General features: G+C 47.8%; 5 protein-coding genes across 5 annotated transcripts; 4 read left to right on the forward strand and 1 right to left on the reverse strand.

Moving 5' to 3' along the window:
- The first annotated feature begins 36 nt into the window (after nucleotides 1–36).
- Nucleotides 37–2,103, forward strand: BDW43DRAFT_260863 (dolichyl-P-Glc:Glc1Man(9)GlcNAc(2)-PP-dolichol alpha-1,3-glucosyltransferase ALG8). Its single transcript, XM_032040247.1, has 6 exons — nucleotides 37–264; nucleotides 325–403; nucleotides 462–655; nucleotides 718–1,211; nucleotides 1,263–1,402; nucleotides 1,458–2,103. The coding sequence occupies exons 1-6, from the start codon at nucleotides 188–190 to the stop codon at nucleotides 1,986–1,988; spliced, it is 1,515 nt and encodes a 504-aa protein (XP_031906031.1). The 5' UTR covers nucleotides 37–187; the 3' UTR covers nucleotides 1,989–2,103.
- A 1,905-nt stretch (nucleotides 2,104–4,008) lies between these two features.
- Nucleotides 4,009–8,360, forward strand: BDW43DRAFT_260873 (DDT domain protein). Its single transcript, XM_032040248.1, has 8 exons — nucleotides 4,009–4,384; nucleotides 4,633–4,707; nucleotides 4,797–4,862; nucleotides 4,917–5,060; nucleotides 5,117–5,219; nucleotides 5,274–5,290; nucleotides 5,353–6,953; nucleotides 7,006–8,360. Exons 2-8 carry the CDS (start codon nucleotides 4,705–4,707, stop codon nucleotides 8,072–8,074), a joined length of 3,003 nt encoding a protein of 1,000 aa, XP_031906032.1. The 5' UTR covers nucleotides 4,009–4,384; nucleotides 4,633–4,704; the 3' UTR covers nucleotides 8,075–8,360.
- BDW43DRAFT_260880 (coenzyme A transporter) lies at nucleotides 8,361–10,543 on the forward strand. Its single transcript, XM_032040249.1, has 2 exons — nucleotides 8,361–9,190; nucleotides 9,268–10,543. The coding sequence occupies exons 1-2, from the start codon at nucleotides 8,867–8,869 to the stop codon at nucleotides 10,249–10,251; spliced, it is 1,308 nt and encodes a 435-aa protein (XP_031906033.1). The 5' UTR covers nucleotides 8,361–8,866; the 3' UTR covers nucleotides 10,252–10,543.
- Nucleotides 10,544–10,623: 80 nt separating this feature from the next.
- Nucleotides 10,624–11,874, forward strand: BDW43DRAFT_75289 (RNA-binding ATPase activator ESF2). Its single transcript, XM_032050471.1, has one exon. The coding sequence runs from the start codon at nucleotides 10,807–10,809 to the stop codon at nucleotides 11,779–11,781; it is 975 nt and encodes a 324-aa protein (XP_031906034.1). The 5' UTR covers nucleotides 10,624–10,806; the 3' UTR covers nucleotides 11,782–11,874.
- On the reverse strand, nucleotides 11,874–13,706 carry BDW43DRAFT_75306 (ribosome-binding protein NMD3). Its single transcript, XM_032050472.1, has 3 exons — nucleotides 13,584–13,706; nucleotides 13,388–13,529; nucleotides 11,874–13,337 (listed from the first exon to the last, which is right to left on the reverse strand). The coding sequence occupies exons 1-3, from the start codon at nucleotides 13,640–13,642 to the stop codon at nucleotides 11,967–11,969; spliced, it is 1,572 nt and encodes a 523-aa protein (XP_031906035.1). The 5' UTR covers nucleotides 13,643–13,706; the 3' UTR covers nucleotides 11,874–11,966.
- Between the last annotated feature and the right edge of the window lie 138 nt (nucleotides 13,707–13,844).

The following is a 13,844-nucleotide window of genomic DNA, read 5'->3' on the forward strand; positions in this document are numbered from 1 at the left end:
CGATCGGTATGATACGCCGAAGGGACACACTGGCCTTTGTCGCTGGGTATCCGCGCATCACGTGAGAGCTCCCCCGGATCGTCTCTAAGATCCCGTTCCATGGGAATTTCTCCCCTATCAGGGACATCGCTGCTCTACGTTCATTGTCCTCCGTGCCTTTGATAGCGCAGCATGCGCAACACCTCCAATGGCTAACCTATCCCCTTCCTTGGCGCAATGCGCCATTGTCGCTACAGCCTTCAAGGTTCTACTCTTCCCCACCTAGTATGTTTGTCCGGTTGAAACTCAAAGAACCAACACGCTAACGTCCGGCTTTCATTGTAGTAAATCGACCGACTTCGAAGTTCATCGGAATTGGCTCGCGATTACGCATTCATTACCGGTCCAGGAATGGTACTACGAGGTATGATGCACACCGCACGCTCTCCGGTTCCTGTATGCTGAGAACACTTCTCGAATAGAAAACCTCGGAATGGACGCTCGATTACCCTCCTTTCTTCGCAGCTTTCGAGTGGCTATTGTCGCAAGCGGCACAATATGCAGACCCGGCCATGTTGGTTGTCAAGAATCTGAACTACGATTCCTGGCAGACAATTTACTTTCAGCGAGCGACCGTTATCCTTAGCGAGCTCGTCCTCGTTTTCGCATTGAGTCGGTACGACCTCTATTATTCAGTCTCGTCAAAAGGTGGCTACAGGAGCTTATATTATACTCTAGATTTGTCAAATCGGCGCCTGAGTCCAATAAGCAGCTTGCGCACATTGCCAGCCTATCAATTCTGTTATCGCCGGGACTGCTTATCATCGACCACATACATTTCCAATATAACGGCTTCATGTACGGCATTTTGATCCTGTCCATTGTACTAGCGCGGAAGCAGTCAACGCTCCTTTACAGCGGTATCACCTTTGCCATTCTGCTCTGCATGAAACACATTCACCTATATCTATCGTTGGCCTATTTTGTCTACTTACTCAGGACATACTGTCTCGATCAGAAGTCAATTTTCCGGCCTAGATTTGGCAACATCTTCAAACTTGGTCTGGGCGTCACTAGTGTGTTTGGGTTGGCGTTCGGTCCATTCGCCTACTGGAATCAACTACTCCAACTGAAAGACCGGCTCTTTCCTTTTTCAAGAGGCCTGTGCCATGCCTACTGGGCACCCAATATCTGGGCAATGTACTCGTTTGTGGACCGTGTCCTCATCTTGCGTATGCACTAAGGCACCGAGACATTGCAGCAGCATAGCTGACTATTAACAGTTGCCCCACGCCTGGGTCTTGAAGTTAACCAGAAGGCTTTGACTAGTGTTACTCGGGGGCTGGTCGGAGACACCTCTTTTGCTGTTCTTCCTGAGGTGACCAAGGAGCACACTTTTGCGCTAACCTTCCTGTTTCAGCTGGTACGTATTCTAATGCTTTGGATTACTCTCGATGCTTGTACTTATGCAGACGTAGCTTCCGCTGATCAAATTGTGGCGGAGCCCTGGGGATTGGGACGCCTTTGTTGGCGCAATCACGCTTTGCGGATATGCTTCCTTCTTGTTTGGTTGGCATGTTCATGAAAAAGCCATCCTCCTGGTAATCATACCGTTCAGTCTGATCGCTCTTAGAGACCGGCGGTACTTTAGCGCATTCCGACCTCTTGCGATAGCTGGACATGTTTCGCTGTTCCCTTTATTATTCACAGCAGCCGAGTTTCCTATCAAGATCATATACACCGTACTATGGCTGGTCTTGTTTCTGTTTGTATTTGAGCAGGTGGCGCCAGTTCCCGAGCGACCTCGGATTTTCCCGATTGTCGATCGCTTCTCCTTACTCTACCTGGCTGTAGCTGTTCCGCTAATTGTGTACTGTTCGTTGGTTCATCAGCTGATCTTTGGCCTGGAACGGTACCAGTTTTTGCCCTTGATGTTCATGAGCAGCTATTCCGCCCTTGGGGTAGTAGGTAGTTGGGTGGGATTTATGGTGGTATATTTTATTGCGTAACCAAGAAAGTAAAAAAGGAAAGATATAATATATCAGTATAACAAAATTCTGGTTCAGTGAAACTGCAACAATGCCTATAATCCATCAAGGAACATATCACTAGGTGTCGTGTTACACAGTAAAAACCCCAAGTTAATTAATTAAATATCGAGAGTTTTCAACGGCTAACAAAAACAATGATGTAATGGGGTTCCCAAATGTTTGGTCTGTTTGATTACATCCACGTGCTTCGGAAGTGGACCCACTTGATCATCCAATTTTGCAAAGTTTATCAGCCATCAGGCCAGAAAAGGTTAGACCCAACCTTTAAACATGACCGATCCCATGGATGTGACACTGCAGGAAGTGCCAGTAATTTCTGACATCAATTACAATAGACTAGCCTATACAAACTAACGGTAGTATCGACTTAGTTCGTTAGCGTTGTATACCTATACAAATACTAGTATTATTACTCCATCACTTCTGAATTATAGCACTATCGGTAAGAATGTTTATCTTTACTATATCCCCTGTGTTGAAGTATATTTTCAGGGATCCGTCAGGTGACGCATCACAGCCATTCTGTAGTCTCTGCCTTTGTTTTTCTTGGTTGCCTTCCCTCCATGGCATTATTCGATGTCTCTATGAATCGATCAACACAAGTGCCTTAATTCTTCTAGCATTACTTATACTGCGCTTTTTTTTTTTTTGTTTCTTTTCCTCGATTTTGCCGCTTTCTATTGTTTCATATTTCAATATGGGGATATCAAAAGAAAGCAAAACAAAACAGAGAGCAAAAGGTAATGCTTACCAAACTCAAGTTCTAGAAAAGCGAACGTCCGCCAAAATAAACATATTTCTGGCTAGTGTCGCATGGACTGTCGCTTTTACAACCTAGTCTTCTACGGTGAGCAAACAAGACAATATCGCAATAAATCCTATTACTGATTCAAAGTATTCTCTTCAAATACTACACTCGGGCGAGAATGTTTCTGCCTATGATCTGCACTTATAGTGACTTACTATAACACCGGTAAAATTCTACCTTCTTAACACACAGTGTTGGCTACACCTGCTGATAAACATTAAGAGAGTATTGTTTGCCGCATGGCTAGAGTGAACGGACTAGAAACGGTAATACCTAAAGACAACATTAAGAGAAGGAGGAGTCATACATAGCGATAGTAACCAGTTATGTTATTGGACAGGATAAACTAGGATACTGAAGACCTGTTGCATGTTGCGGAAACTGGAAAGAAGCTTGACATTTCGCGAAACCAATATGCGCTTCAATCAGCCTGGGGAGCATCCGCTGGAGGAGAACATGATGCCTGAGCTAGAGGTACATAAATCAAGCGCCGAGCCTTTTTTTTTCGTAGTGTATATGGAGCCTCAGTTGTGCAGAGTGCAGAGAGGTTGCAAGTTTAATGCTAATTTGGCGATAATGAACGTTGGATTGGGATATATAGAGAGTTTTCAGGAACCAAGTAGGAATATATGACGTATAATGCACGTGAATGTTCGAGTAATGGTCTTTTGCTCCTGGGATATGTCTGTTGAGGCCATTGCGGGGAATGCTGTGTAAACAAATGGAAAAGCGCATAGTCTATGTTCGGCGTCCTAGAAATATTCACTGGTCCAGTGGCACTCAAAAAACCAGATCTAGAAAGTATAAGTGACCTGAGAAGATAAATTTCATGGAGCAGTGGTGTAGGCTTCAACAGAGACCCTTGATTGTGGATGTAGCGTAGTATATGTGGAGGCCACCCAGCATTAACCCTAGTAGTTGAACTACTCTTCGCAGAAATGTCTCAACACGAGCGATTATATCAAACGATCATGAGGGTATAAGGAATATTTTGTCTAAACATGAATTATCAGGTAATTCTACAGAAAATCACGAGCCGAACAAGTGCAAATACACGTATGCTTGAGGGGGTTGAACGTTGACAGAGAGGCTCAAGAAGAGATGGGGGCACAGTCGGGGCCTCTACCCTCCCACTCTCCTTCAGCGTTACTCCCTATCGGGTATAGCCGTCCTTTGTCCGCCCAACATCTTCTCCGGCCAGTTCTCCTCCTCTCGTCCAATCACAGTTCACTGTGCCTCGGCGGCCCTCCCACCACTTGCCGCAATGATCCTCATGGCCCGGTTCTGCCGTTGCGGCGACCGCTTCTCCTTTCTTCTTTGGAGATTCTTCATTTTCTTTTTTTTCCTTTCATACTACCTCGCCTTCGTCCCTCCTCACGCGACCTCCCACACGAACACCTGGATTTTGGATATCACCCGCGTTGCGGATCCACAGTGCTACCGAGCTCTCTTGCAGCTACACCATTTTCTAGATTTTCGTTCTCGTTCCGTGGCTACCATATTTCCGCGCACCCGTGCAAAGCGCGATTGGAGACGCGTTCCTTTGGTAAGCTTCCTCCACACGACATACTCCCTTTGAAACTTCGCCATATGGCTTTAGCACGGATCCACGAATATACTTCTATATATCCACTGTACCTCCGGAGCTTCTCCGCGCAGCACATCCGCGCCTCTACCACACGGCCGATCCGATTGCAGCATCGGCTATACAACAATTAGGGCTTTACTTCCTCCTGCCATAGTATTGATTTGCGCCACTGTGTACTGAACTAACGGTGTCTGCCAATTAAATAGATCGCCCATGTCCAACGATATTCTCAGCAATCTATGATAATTTGGCACGTTGCTTTCATTCCCTAGAGGACCATGGTACGTCACAAGTTCTACGGCTACTAGAAGACCGCCGAATATGCTTGAAAAAGGTGTATTTGCACCCACAGAAGCTTACATTGCCCTAGGTGCTGTTTAAGCGGAAACCCGTTCAGTTCCTCCCCCGACCCGTTATCCAAGATGATAGTTCAGAGGCATGTGTATTCAACAAGGTAACGGAGGCATAGTTGCTTACAATGGTTGTATAGGTCTGGGTTATCCCGGAGACCAACGAAGTGTTCACCCAGTATGAGCCGTATCTTCAGCGAATGGACTTCTACAAGCAAAGAAGATTTATTTGCGAGATCACGGGCCATTCGGGTCTGACATTTTTTGAGGCGCTTAGGTCGGAGGTACGTCTCAGTGCCTGTTTCACTGCTCAATTCTCAACACTAAGTCTCGTTGGTAGATGGAGGAGTCGCGTGAAGTCAATAATACCTTTCCCGACGCTTTGAAGGAGCCCATCCTGCGAAGGATTCAGTTTTCCACAGTATCGCGAGTCGACAATCTTGGTGCGTATAACACTTGTATTTATAAAGATCTGAAACTAACAGCCAAGTCTACAGTGGACGAGATCTATGAAGTGAGTTAGATGTGTTGCAAATGACATAGCGTCAGAGTGGATACGATACTAAACAACTGCAGGAGTTTAAGCAGGATTTTTACCCTGGTGAATCCGTATTGATATTACTGGACGACAATACCCGTCTTCATGGTATGATTAGAGACAAGGCCAATTTTGCAGAGCAACTGAATCCCGATGGTACCGTCAAAGCCCCAGCCTACGCGACATATCTTGTGAAAGTTTTGGATCGTCCGAATGAGGAAGCTCTATTGGATCAAGAGCACATTACTCGAGACCGGAAAATCTTCACCAAACAGATGTTACGTGCATTTATCAAGAACAATGTGACACGGGAGTCTTGGAATGGCGCGCCTTGGTTAGTGAAACCATCGATTGCTGAAGAATACAGAATCTCAACCGAGGTACCGAAACACCTGCAATATGGAGCCAAGGTTGCTGAAAAAAAGGCAATGAAGAAGGCAGACCAAGAAGGTTTCTTTGGTTTCTTCGCATCACAACAATTACCTGAACTAAAACCCGCAGTCAAGGGCCAAAAGTCCAAGCCTTCCCAACAGGACTTGGCGCGGTCCAAGGAGGCACAATTTCTGGAGTATCAAAGATCCCTCAATGGCAACCCAACTTTTGTTGTCAGTAACAAAACCCCTGGGTCAGGTCGCTCGCCCAAGTCTCAGGATACCGACAAGAAATCGCAAGCTACTCCCGCAGTCGTTGTAAAGAACGAACCTCCTCGGCCACCCTCACCTCCACCGATTAAATATCCCATTGAGGATCTCGAGATAGCGCCGGACCGTGAAAAGAAAAAGCATAGGCCTACCCTTAACTTCTTGAAAGTTGATGAAACAGATGATCCTGAAGACGAAGGCTTGCTGCATGACCACATCGACATGAAGTCAGTGGGCTTACTTCTCGAGACATGGAATACTCTTAATGTGTACTGCGAAGTTTTCCAGTTGGACTCGTTTACTTTTGATGATTTCCTTCAGGCTATGCGCTTTTCACCGGAGGAGGTAGATTGTCAACTGTTCGTTGAGGCTCATTGCGCTGTTTTGAAGAAGCTGGTAAATTCCGAGACGGATGAGAATGGAGCTGTCCAGATCGCACTGCCCGACCTTCCGGTAGATGACTCTGAAGATTCTGACGAAGAGGATGAAGAAGGAGAAGAGGAACAAACCCCCGAGCCTGAACCGGTCGTGATGAGAATGACTACTCGGAGTAGCCTAGCTAAGGCAGAGGCAGAAAATTTGAAAGCACAAGCTAATCGCAGCCGCTCTAATTCGGTAGAAGCCACGATTCACCGTGCCGCCGAGATGTTTGAAGGTTATGGTTGGATAGAACGTCTCCGGAAGCGAGACTTTCGTAACGGTGGTTGGGAATTGGTAATGATTGGGCTGTTACATCAGCTATCTGCTCGTCCACGGATGGAGAAGACCTGCAACGAGATCCTCAAGCATCTGGCTCCTCTTGATGCAGAGCCGACCCAGGAAACCGCTCAACGCCAATATGCTACCCTCAATGTTAACCTGCGCGCTCAAGCCCTCCAAATTATCTGCATGCTTAGTCTGGAGACAAAGGCCGTTCGAAACTACCTGGAGGAGTGCAGCAACCAAATGACCGAGTTCCGCAAAGAGAAAATAGAATATCAGAAGGCTCGCAAAGTCGCGTAAGTGAAGTGAAGTACAGGTTTGAAGACTGTGACTCACATTTCAATCTAGGCTCGAAGAACTTCGACGGTTACATCAAGAACGGAAGGCACTCCAACCTGAACCAGAAAAATCACCCTCTCCAGCACCAGAAATAGAAGCACTGGAAGACTCCAAGATGACTGGAGTTGACGGAGAATCCGATCAAGTAGCCGATTCTGACGAGGAAGAAGCTCCCCAGCGATCACTTCGCGGGGGCTTGGATAGGGTTCTCGAGAGAAAGCGAAAGCAAGAAGAAGAACAGAAACGGAGGGAACAGTTGGCCAAACAACCGAAGGGCACGAAACAATATCAGAGGGTGCTAAAGAAGATTGATGACCAAAAGGCTAACATTGAGAAGCTTGAAGAGAAGATCAACGTGGTGGATAACGACCTGAGGGAGGCTGATTGCCCACGAACCAGATGCCTCGGGAAGGATAGGTTCTGTAACCGATACTGGTGGTTTGAGCGAAACGCAATGCCGTACGGGGGTATGCCGAATAGTTCGACGGCAGGAGCTCAGTTTGCGAATGGTCGCCTATGGGTCCAAGGTCCCGACGAAATGGAGCGTCTAGGATTCATTGACGTGCCTGAAGACCAGAAGAAGCAATACCAGAAGGAATTCCACATGACTCCGGCGGAGCGCAAGAAGGTCGAAGAAGGATCCACCAGGCTCTCGAACGCAGAGGAATGGGGCTATTACGATGACCCCGATGCAGTTGACAAACTCATCGATTGGCTTGATTCGCGAGGCAACCGAGAGTCGAGGTTACGCAAAGAGTTGTTGCTTCAGCGTGACCACATTGTTAAGTACATGAAGCTCCGTACGGAATACCTTGCAGAGACGGCGGAGAGGGTTGATTCGGAGGAGATGCCCACGAAGCGGATGACGACAAGAAATAAAACTTACGTGGACGATCACAAGCATCGTTGCCTGAGCTGGCAGAATACAACGGCTCTGTCTGAGAATGGACATCTTCACATAGATGCTTCCCGACCAGCCAAACGAGCTAAGAGGGCCACCGACGGCCCGAAGGAGCTCAAGGCGGTTAATCGCCAGGGCAAACCCTTGACAAGGCAAGGCTCGCGTTACAATTTTTAAAATTTCAGTTTTGCGTCGATTGGCGTTTGATGGGATCTTGCGTGGGGTTTAAGGATACATTTGGGGAGCGGCAAGCAACAAAAAAAGACCGTTTTTACTGGCACACATGAGCAACGAGACCATGAATGTTTGCGGCACATTTGTTATGTACAAAGTGGTGTTATATTGCATTGGAGGGGGGCCCTCTGATTGAAGATTGGTTGGTAGACGTTTGTATATACTAGGTCAACAAATCTTTATGTTCAGGCTGTCAGGGGGGGGGTTTTGTTGCATTACAGATGAAGCATCGAAATATTATAGAGACAATAATAGTACATACATATATACCATACCTACCTCCTACCTACTACTCCAGCATATCCTTTCATCAGCGTGACAAATCCTGAGGCCACCGTTGGCCACCCGCGGGTCATGTGACGGTCCAGCAGCCGCCACTCGGTTATCGTCGCGTATTAAGACCGTACGCAGGCCGTCACTGAAGGGTGACGGGTGGTATCGGCACGTCAGCGGCGTAACGTCACTTCCGCCGAGTTGGTTTCCGCTTTCCAGCCGGAGTCAGAATGCGATCGTGGGTTTTTCTACCAGATAATATATTGCATATTACCCGTCATTTGACTTCAACCGTTTCGGACATTATCCCCTTTCTGCGTGGAGAAGACCCCATCTTATCTTTGTTTCGGAATCCTCAAATGTCCATGGCATTGAGTACTACTTCCGATAGCCCGTGACCTTGACGTCGGATTCTCCTCACCACCATCCAACCGGGCTTCCTGCTTGGATCTGACTCTGCTCATGTCTGCTGTCGCCCCGGAACATGCGCATGGTTCTTCACCTTTCAAACCCGGAAGTCCTCAACCTTATCGCATAATAACGGACACCGTCCCGCACTCACACCCTCAGATGGAACAAGTCGCAGATTCAAGACCAGCACGAGGGCAAGCGACTGGTGATGTAAGTCGGAATGCAGGTGTAGCCACAACACAAATGACCACTGTCGACAATGGTTCACTATCAGGGTACAAAAAAGAAGGCCCTGGAGGCCCGGAACAGGTGACTACACGGAGCATGGATTATATCTTAAGGAGTGGGCTTGCGGGGGGTTTGGCGGGGTGTACGGTACGTTATAATATCTAGCCTGTCTCGTATCAGTTGGAATATTGGAAGAGTGAGGATGCTGACTGTTAGTATTGTAGGCTAAAACAGTGGTCGCGCCGCTCGACCGCGTTAAGATCCTCTTTCAGGCATCGAATCCCCAGTTTGCCAAGTATACAGGCAGTTGGTTTGGGTTGTTGTCTGCGATTCGGGATATAAGACGCCACGAAGGGCCGAGGGGCCTATTTAAAGGCCATTCTGCAACACTTCTCCGCATTTTCCCTTATGCTGCCATTAAATTCCTCGCATACGAACAGATCCGAGCGGTGATAATCCCGTCGCGGGATAAGGAAACACCATTCCGCCGATTGATCTCTGGAAGCTTAGCGGGGATCACGTCGGTCTTTTTTACGTATCCTCTAGAGTTGATTCGAGTACGATTAGCGTTTGAAACTAAGCGATCTTCTCGCTCCTCCATAACGGGCATCTTCCGACAGATCTACCGCGAGCGGGTGTCGCCGCCTTCCGCACCAAGTGTATTGTCGTCTAGCTCGTCGGCGTCAACCTCAGCTGCTGCCACTGCCACGGCCGAGGTTTCTTCTGCTGTGAACAAGGTCGTCCCTAGTTCCGGTCTTGCCAACTTTTATCGTGGCTTTGCGCCTACCCTTCTGGGAATGCTTCCGTATGCAGGAATTTCGTTCCTTACACATGACACCGTTGGTGACTGGCTTCGGTCGCCGGCGCTTTCGCAATACACAACCATTCCAGGGTCCGAATCACAGGCTAAGGGATCCCACCGCTCCAAATTGACGGCCGCGGCGGAACTGTTCTCTGGGGCCGTTGCCGGTCTTGTTGCTCAGACTTCATCGTACCCGCTAGAAGTGATCCGGCGGAGAGTTCAAGTAGGAGGAGTAGTAGGCGATGGCCATCGTCTAGGAATAGCCGAGACGGCCCGCACGATCTGGCTAGAGAAAGGCTTCCGGGGGTTCTGGGTTGGCCTGACTATTGGATATGTTAAGGTTATTCCCATGGCAGCCACGGGTTTCTTCGTCTATGAACGGATGAAGTGGACTTTGGGAATATGAAAATCCTTAGGTATTCGCTTGAATATTTCCTCATTTCTCTTCAGCTTTTCTACTTGAGTAACGGGAGACATTATCCCACCCGGCCCCCATTTCTATCCTATTTATCTTCTCACCCCCCATTTCCATTTTACCCAGATACAGGGATTTTGGCGTCGTTTGGTTGTCATGGTTGACATTGTTCATACCCATTCTTTACATGATAAGGCAAGAATTGCCTCTGGTACTGTACATAGGCACATGGTTTGACTTTTGTGCATTGGTAGGAGTGTCTTATAAACGATATATATGTATCTCTTGAAATGAGTTTGAACCAATAACCATTCTGGGTTGAAATGACTGTTACGAGTGATGGAGTGCCCCAAGGTCTCCTCTGATTGGTCATCCACCCGTCGGAGCACAGACCACCAGCGGAACAAAAAAAGTTGTCGGCCTTTCCAGAACTATCAATTTTAACCGCATCCTAGAGAACTACTAAATAAAACACAGAACAAAAACCAAATTCTCATAAACCAACCACCTCCTAAACCTCACCCTTCAAATAAAAATCCACACAAAATGACAACTCGTAAAAGAAACGACTTCCTCGACATCGCCGCCAGCGACGAAGAAGACACCGACCGCGGCTACGACTCCGAAGCCGCAGAAGAAATCAAAGGACGAACCTCCAAGCGCAGAAGAACCCAAACCACAAACGACTCCGAACAAAGCGACAATGAATCAGCTTCCGACTCCGACTCCGACCTGAAACTCACAAAAAGCAAAGGCAAGGCCAAAGCCAAACAGCCCTCCGAAGAACCCACCGCAGACAACGACCTCTACCTCGACGTCACAGAACAGGAAAACAAAGCCAGCAAGAAAAAGGCCTTGGATAAAGGCAAGGCTCCGAAGAAGAAGAAACCCGGCGTCGTGTATCTGTCGTCTTTACCGCCTTATATGAAGCCGTTTGCGCTCAAGTCGATGCTTGAGGCCAGGTCTTTTGGGCCTATCACGAAGGTGTTCTTGGCGCCTGCTGTTAAGCCGGCTTCTGCGCCGAGGAGAAGGTCGAATAAGAGGAAGACGTATTCGGATGGGTGGGTGGAGTTTGCGTCGAAGAAGACGGCCAAGATTTGCGCGGAGACACTGAATGCAACGGTTCTTGGGGGGAGAAAGGGCAGTTGGTATCACGACGATATACTAAACATCCGTTATTTGAAGGGAATCTCCTGGAATGAGATCATCGAAACTACTAGACGTGAGCGTGCAGAAAGGGAGGCGCGGCAACGTATTGAGGATACGAGGGCTCGGAAGGAGGATAAGATCTTCCTGCAGGGTGTTGAGGCTGGTAAGGTTATTGATGGGATTCAGAAGAAGAATGAGGAGAAGAGGAGACGGAAGGCGGAGGCTGGTGAAGAGGAAGGTCAGCGTATGGACGATATCAAGATTAGGAGGACTTTCAAGCAGAGTGAGGTCAAGAGGGGTCGCCATACGCTGAAGGATGGGGAGGCTACTCTGGAGGATGATACGAAGAGAGTCTTGGGGAAGATTTTCTAGACCATTTTTCGTGTACTATTGTCTTGTAATTATATCCTGGTTTTTCAGCGAAACAAGTTCGTTTTAGAATTTCCTGCAGATCTGCTTTTGCTATATACTCGGACCTTCTAGAAACCGCCTAAATCAATTGTCTCCAATGAACGCCAGACCTTTTGTGTGAAATCATGATCATGTTTTGACAGGACTCATTCATCGTTCATGTTCAGCTCGTCAAAGTCATCAAGCAACTCATCCATATTGATCTTAGGCACACCATCGTCGTCGCTGTCTTCGTCCATCTCCATACCACCAGCATTCTGTTCGCGGGCTTTCCTGGCCTTGTACAATTCAATAGTACCACGCAGCTCTTGGTCTTCCTCGACGTCCCGTAGGAACATTTCGAAGTCCGCCTCAAGGCGTTCACGTTCCTGTTCCTGCTTCCTGTTTTCGGCAGCAGCGCTATGGAGTGCTTCCTCCTCGTGCTCAAGAGCCATACGCTTAACCCGCCAGTTGCGAGTCTTGTTCTTCTTACGAGTATAGTGCTTCTTCACAAGGATGACGTCCGGAATTGTAGAGCCGTACTGACTGCTTGCCTCGATAGCCTCGAAGTTGGAGTCGTTAAAGTTCGTGCCAGTCAGATGGTACCCCATTACGGAGTCACCGACATGAAGGACCCCACCTAGGTGAGTTCTAGTGAAGTAGGTCTGGTCATTTGAGCCTAGATCTGATGCCCGGGCAACGGTTGCCTCGGCAAGATGGAATCGTCCGTTTGAACGACCCACAGGTTCAATATCCATGACAATGAACTCAACTAACTGCGTGACATCTGCCAGGTTTCTGAAGGGTGACCTCCAGTAAGTACCCGTTGGCACTTCAGCGGTCTGTAGGGTATTAGGATCTAGCAGATTGACTGCAGTACCGACTCGGTGGCAAAGTGCTAGTGGCGAGATATTGCCTATAGACCGAGCAAGCTTGATGGGGAGAGCGACAAGGTCATCCTTGCAGATAGGGATTAGCTCAACCGAGTAGGTGAACTTGTAAGACTTTGTAGATGTATGTATATCCATGGAAATAAGCTCAGATGCCTTCTTGACCTTGACAGGAGCAACCGAAGACAGGAACTCAACCATCTTCTCTGCATGACTTCGCTGACTGTAGTAGAAGTCTATTCCATCCTTTGCCTCCTTAATATTGACTGTATCTTGATGTGCGCGATGCCGGAGAATAAGCTGCTCCAGATACAAGAACGTTCTCTTATGAGGAACCTTCTGCCGTACTTGAACAGCAGCCCGCCAAGTGTTAGGGGTGAAGGATTTCTGGCAATCTGGGCATTGAAGGGAAGAAACAACGTATTCTACAACAAATCCTTGCTGTATAATGGTAGAGGAACCTTGAAATGCCTCCTGCTGGATGGTGATCTTGACTTTGATACGTTTGGAATGAGGCTCAGTCCAGATGAAACTGGCATCAATGATTCGAACCTTGGATAGGCCTCGAAGTTTTCGTAGACACAGCGCCAGCAGTTCCTTGGATTCAAGAGCTGCGCTGACCCAGCTGGTGGGAGGTAGGAGCCATCGCTGTGCAATGTTAGTAACATACTAGTTGTTACGATATTGACAACACTCACTTCGCAATCTTTGCAAGTGTGAAGCCCTGCTTCTCTTTGTATGCCTTCAGATATATCGACTGTTGTCCTCACGCAGTCCTGACAAAGCGCACCGGCTGATGTGGTTCCGTCAATGGGGGCACCGCAATTACAACAGAGGATACTACATGATGGTTAGACATAGTGGGGTAAAACAGATGAAGAGGGCTGGACATACGTCGCATTTATCTGTTCCTGGGCCGCAAAAGGGACCGGCGCATCCAGATCCATCGACATATTTGCAAAATCTGCCGTAGTCTGATATGAGAACGTAAAAGAACTGATGAGAAATAGATTGAAGGTACTGAATTTGTAACTTTTTTTTTGCCGCGGGGGAAAACGATAAACCGTTTGCTTTGTTTGCTCACTTAGTCAGCAGAGTGTTTGTACTGTTTGTTTCATTTATACGAACGGAAGGAAGATGTCATCGGGTTTTTTC

Source organism: Aspergillus alliaceus (assembly GCF_009176365.1).
Source record: "Aspergillus alliaceus strain CBS 536.65 unplaced genomic scaffold BDW43scaffold_2, whole genome shotgun sequence".
In the NCBI taxonomy this organism is placed as follows: Eukaryota; Fungi; Ascomycota; class Eurotiomycetes; order Eurotiales; family Aspergillaceae; genus Aspergillus; species Aspergillus alliaceus.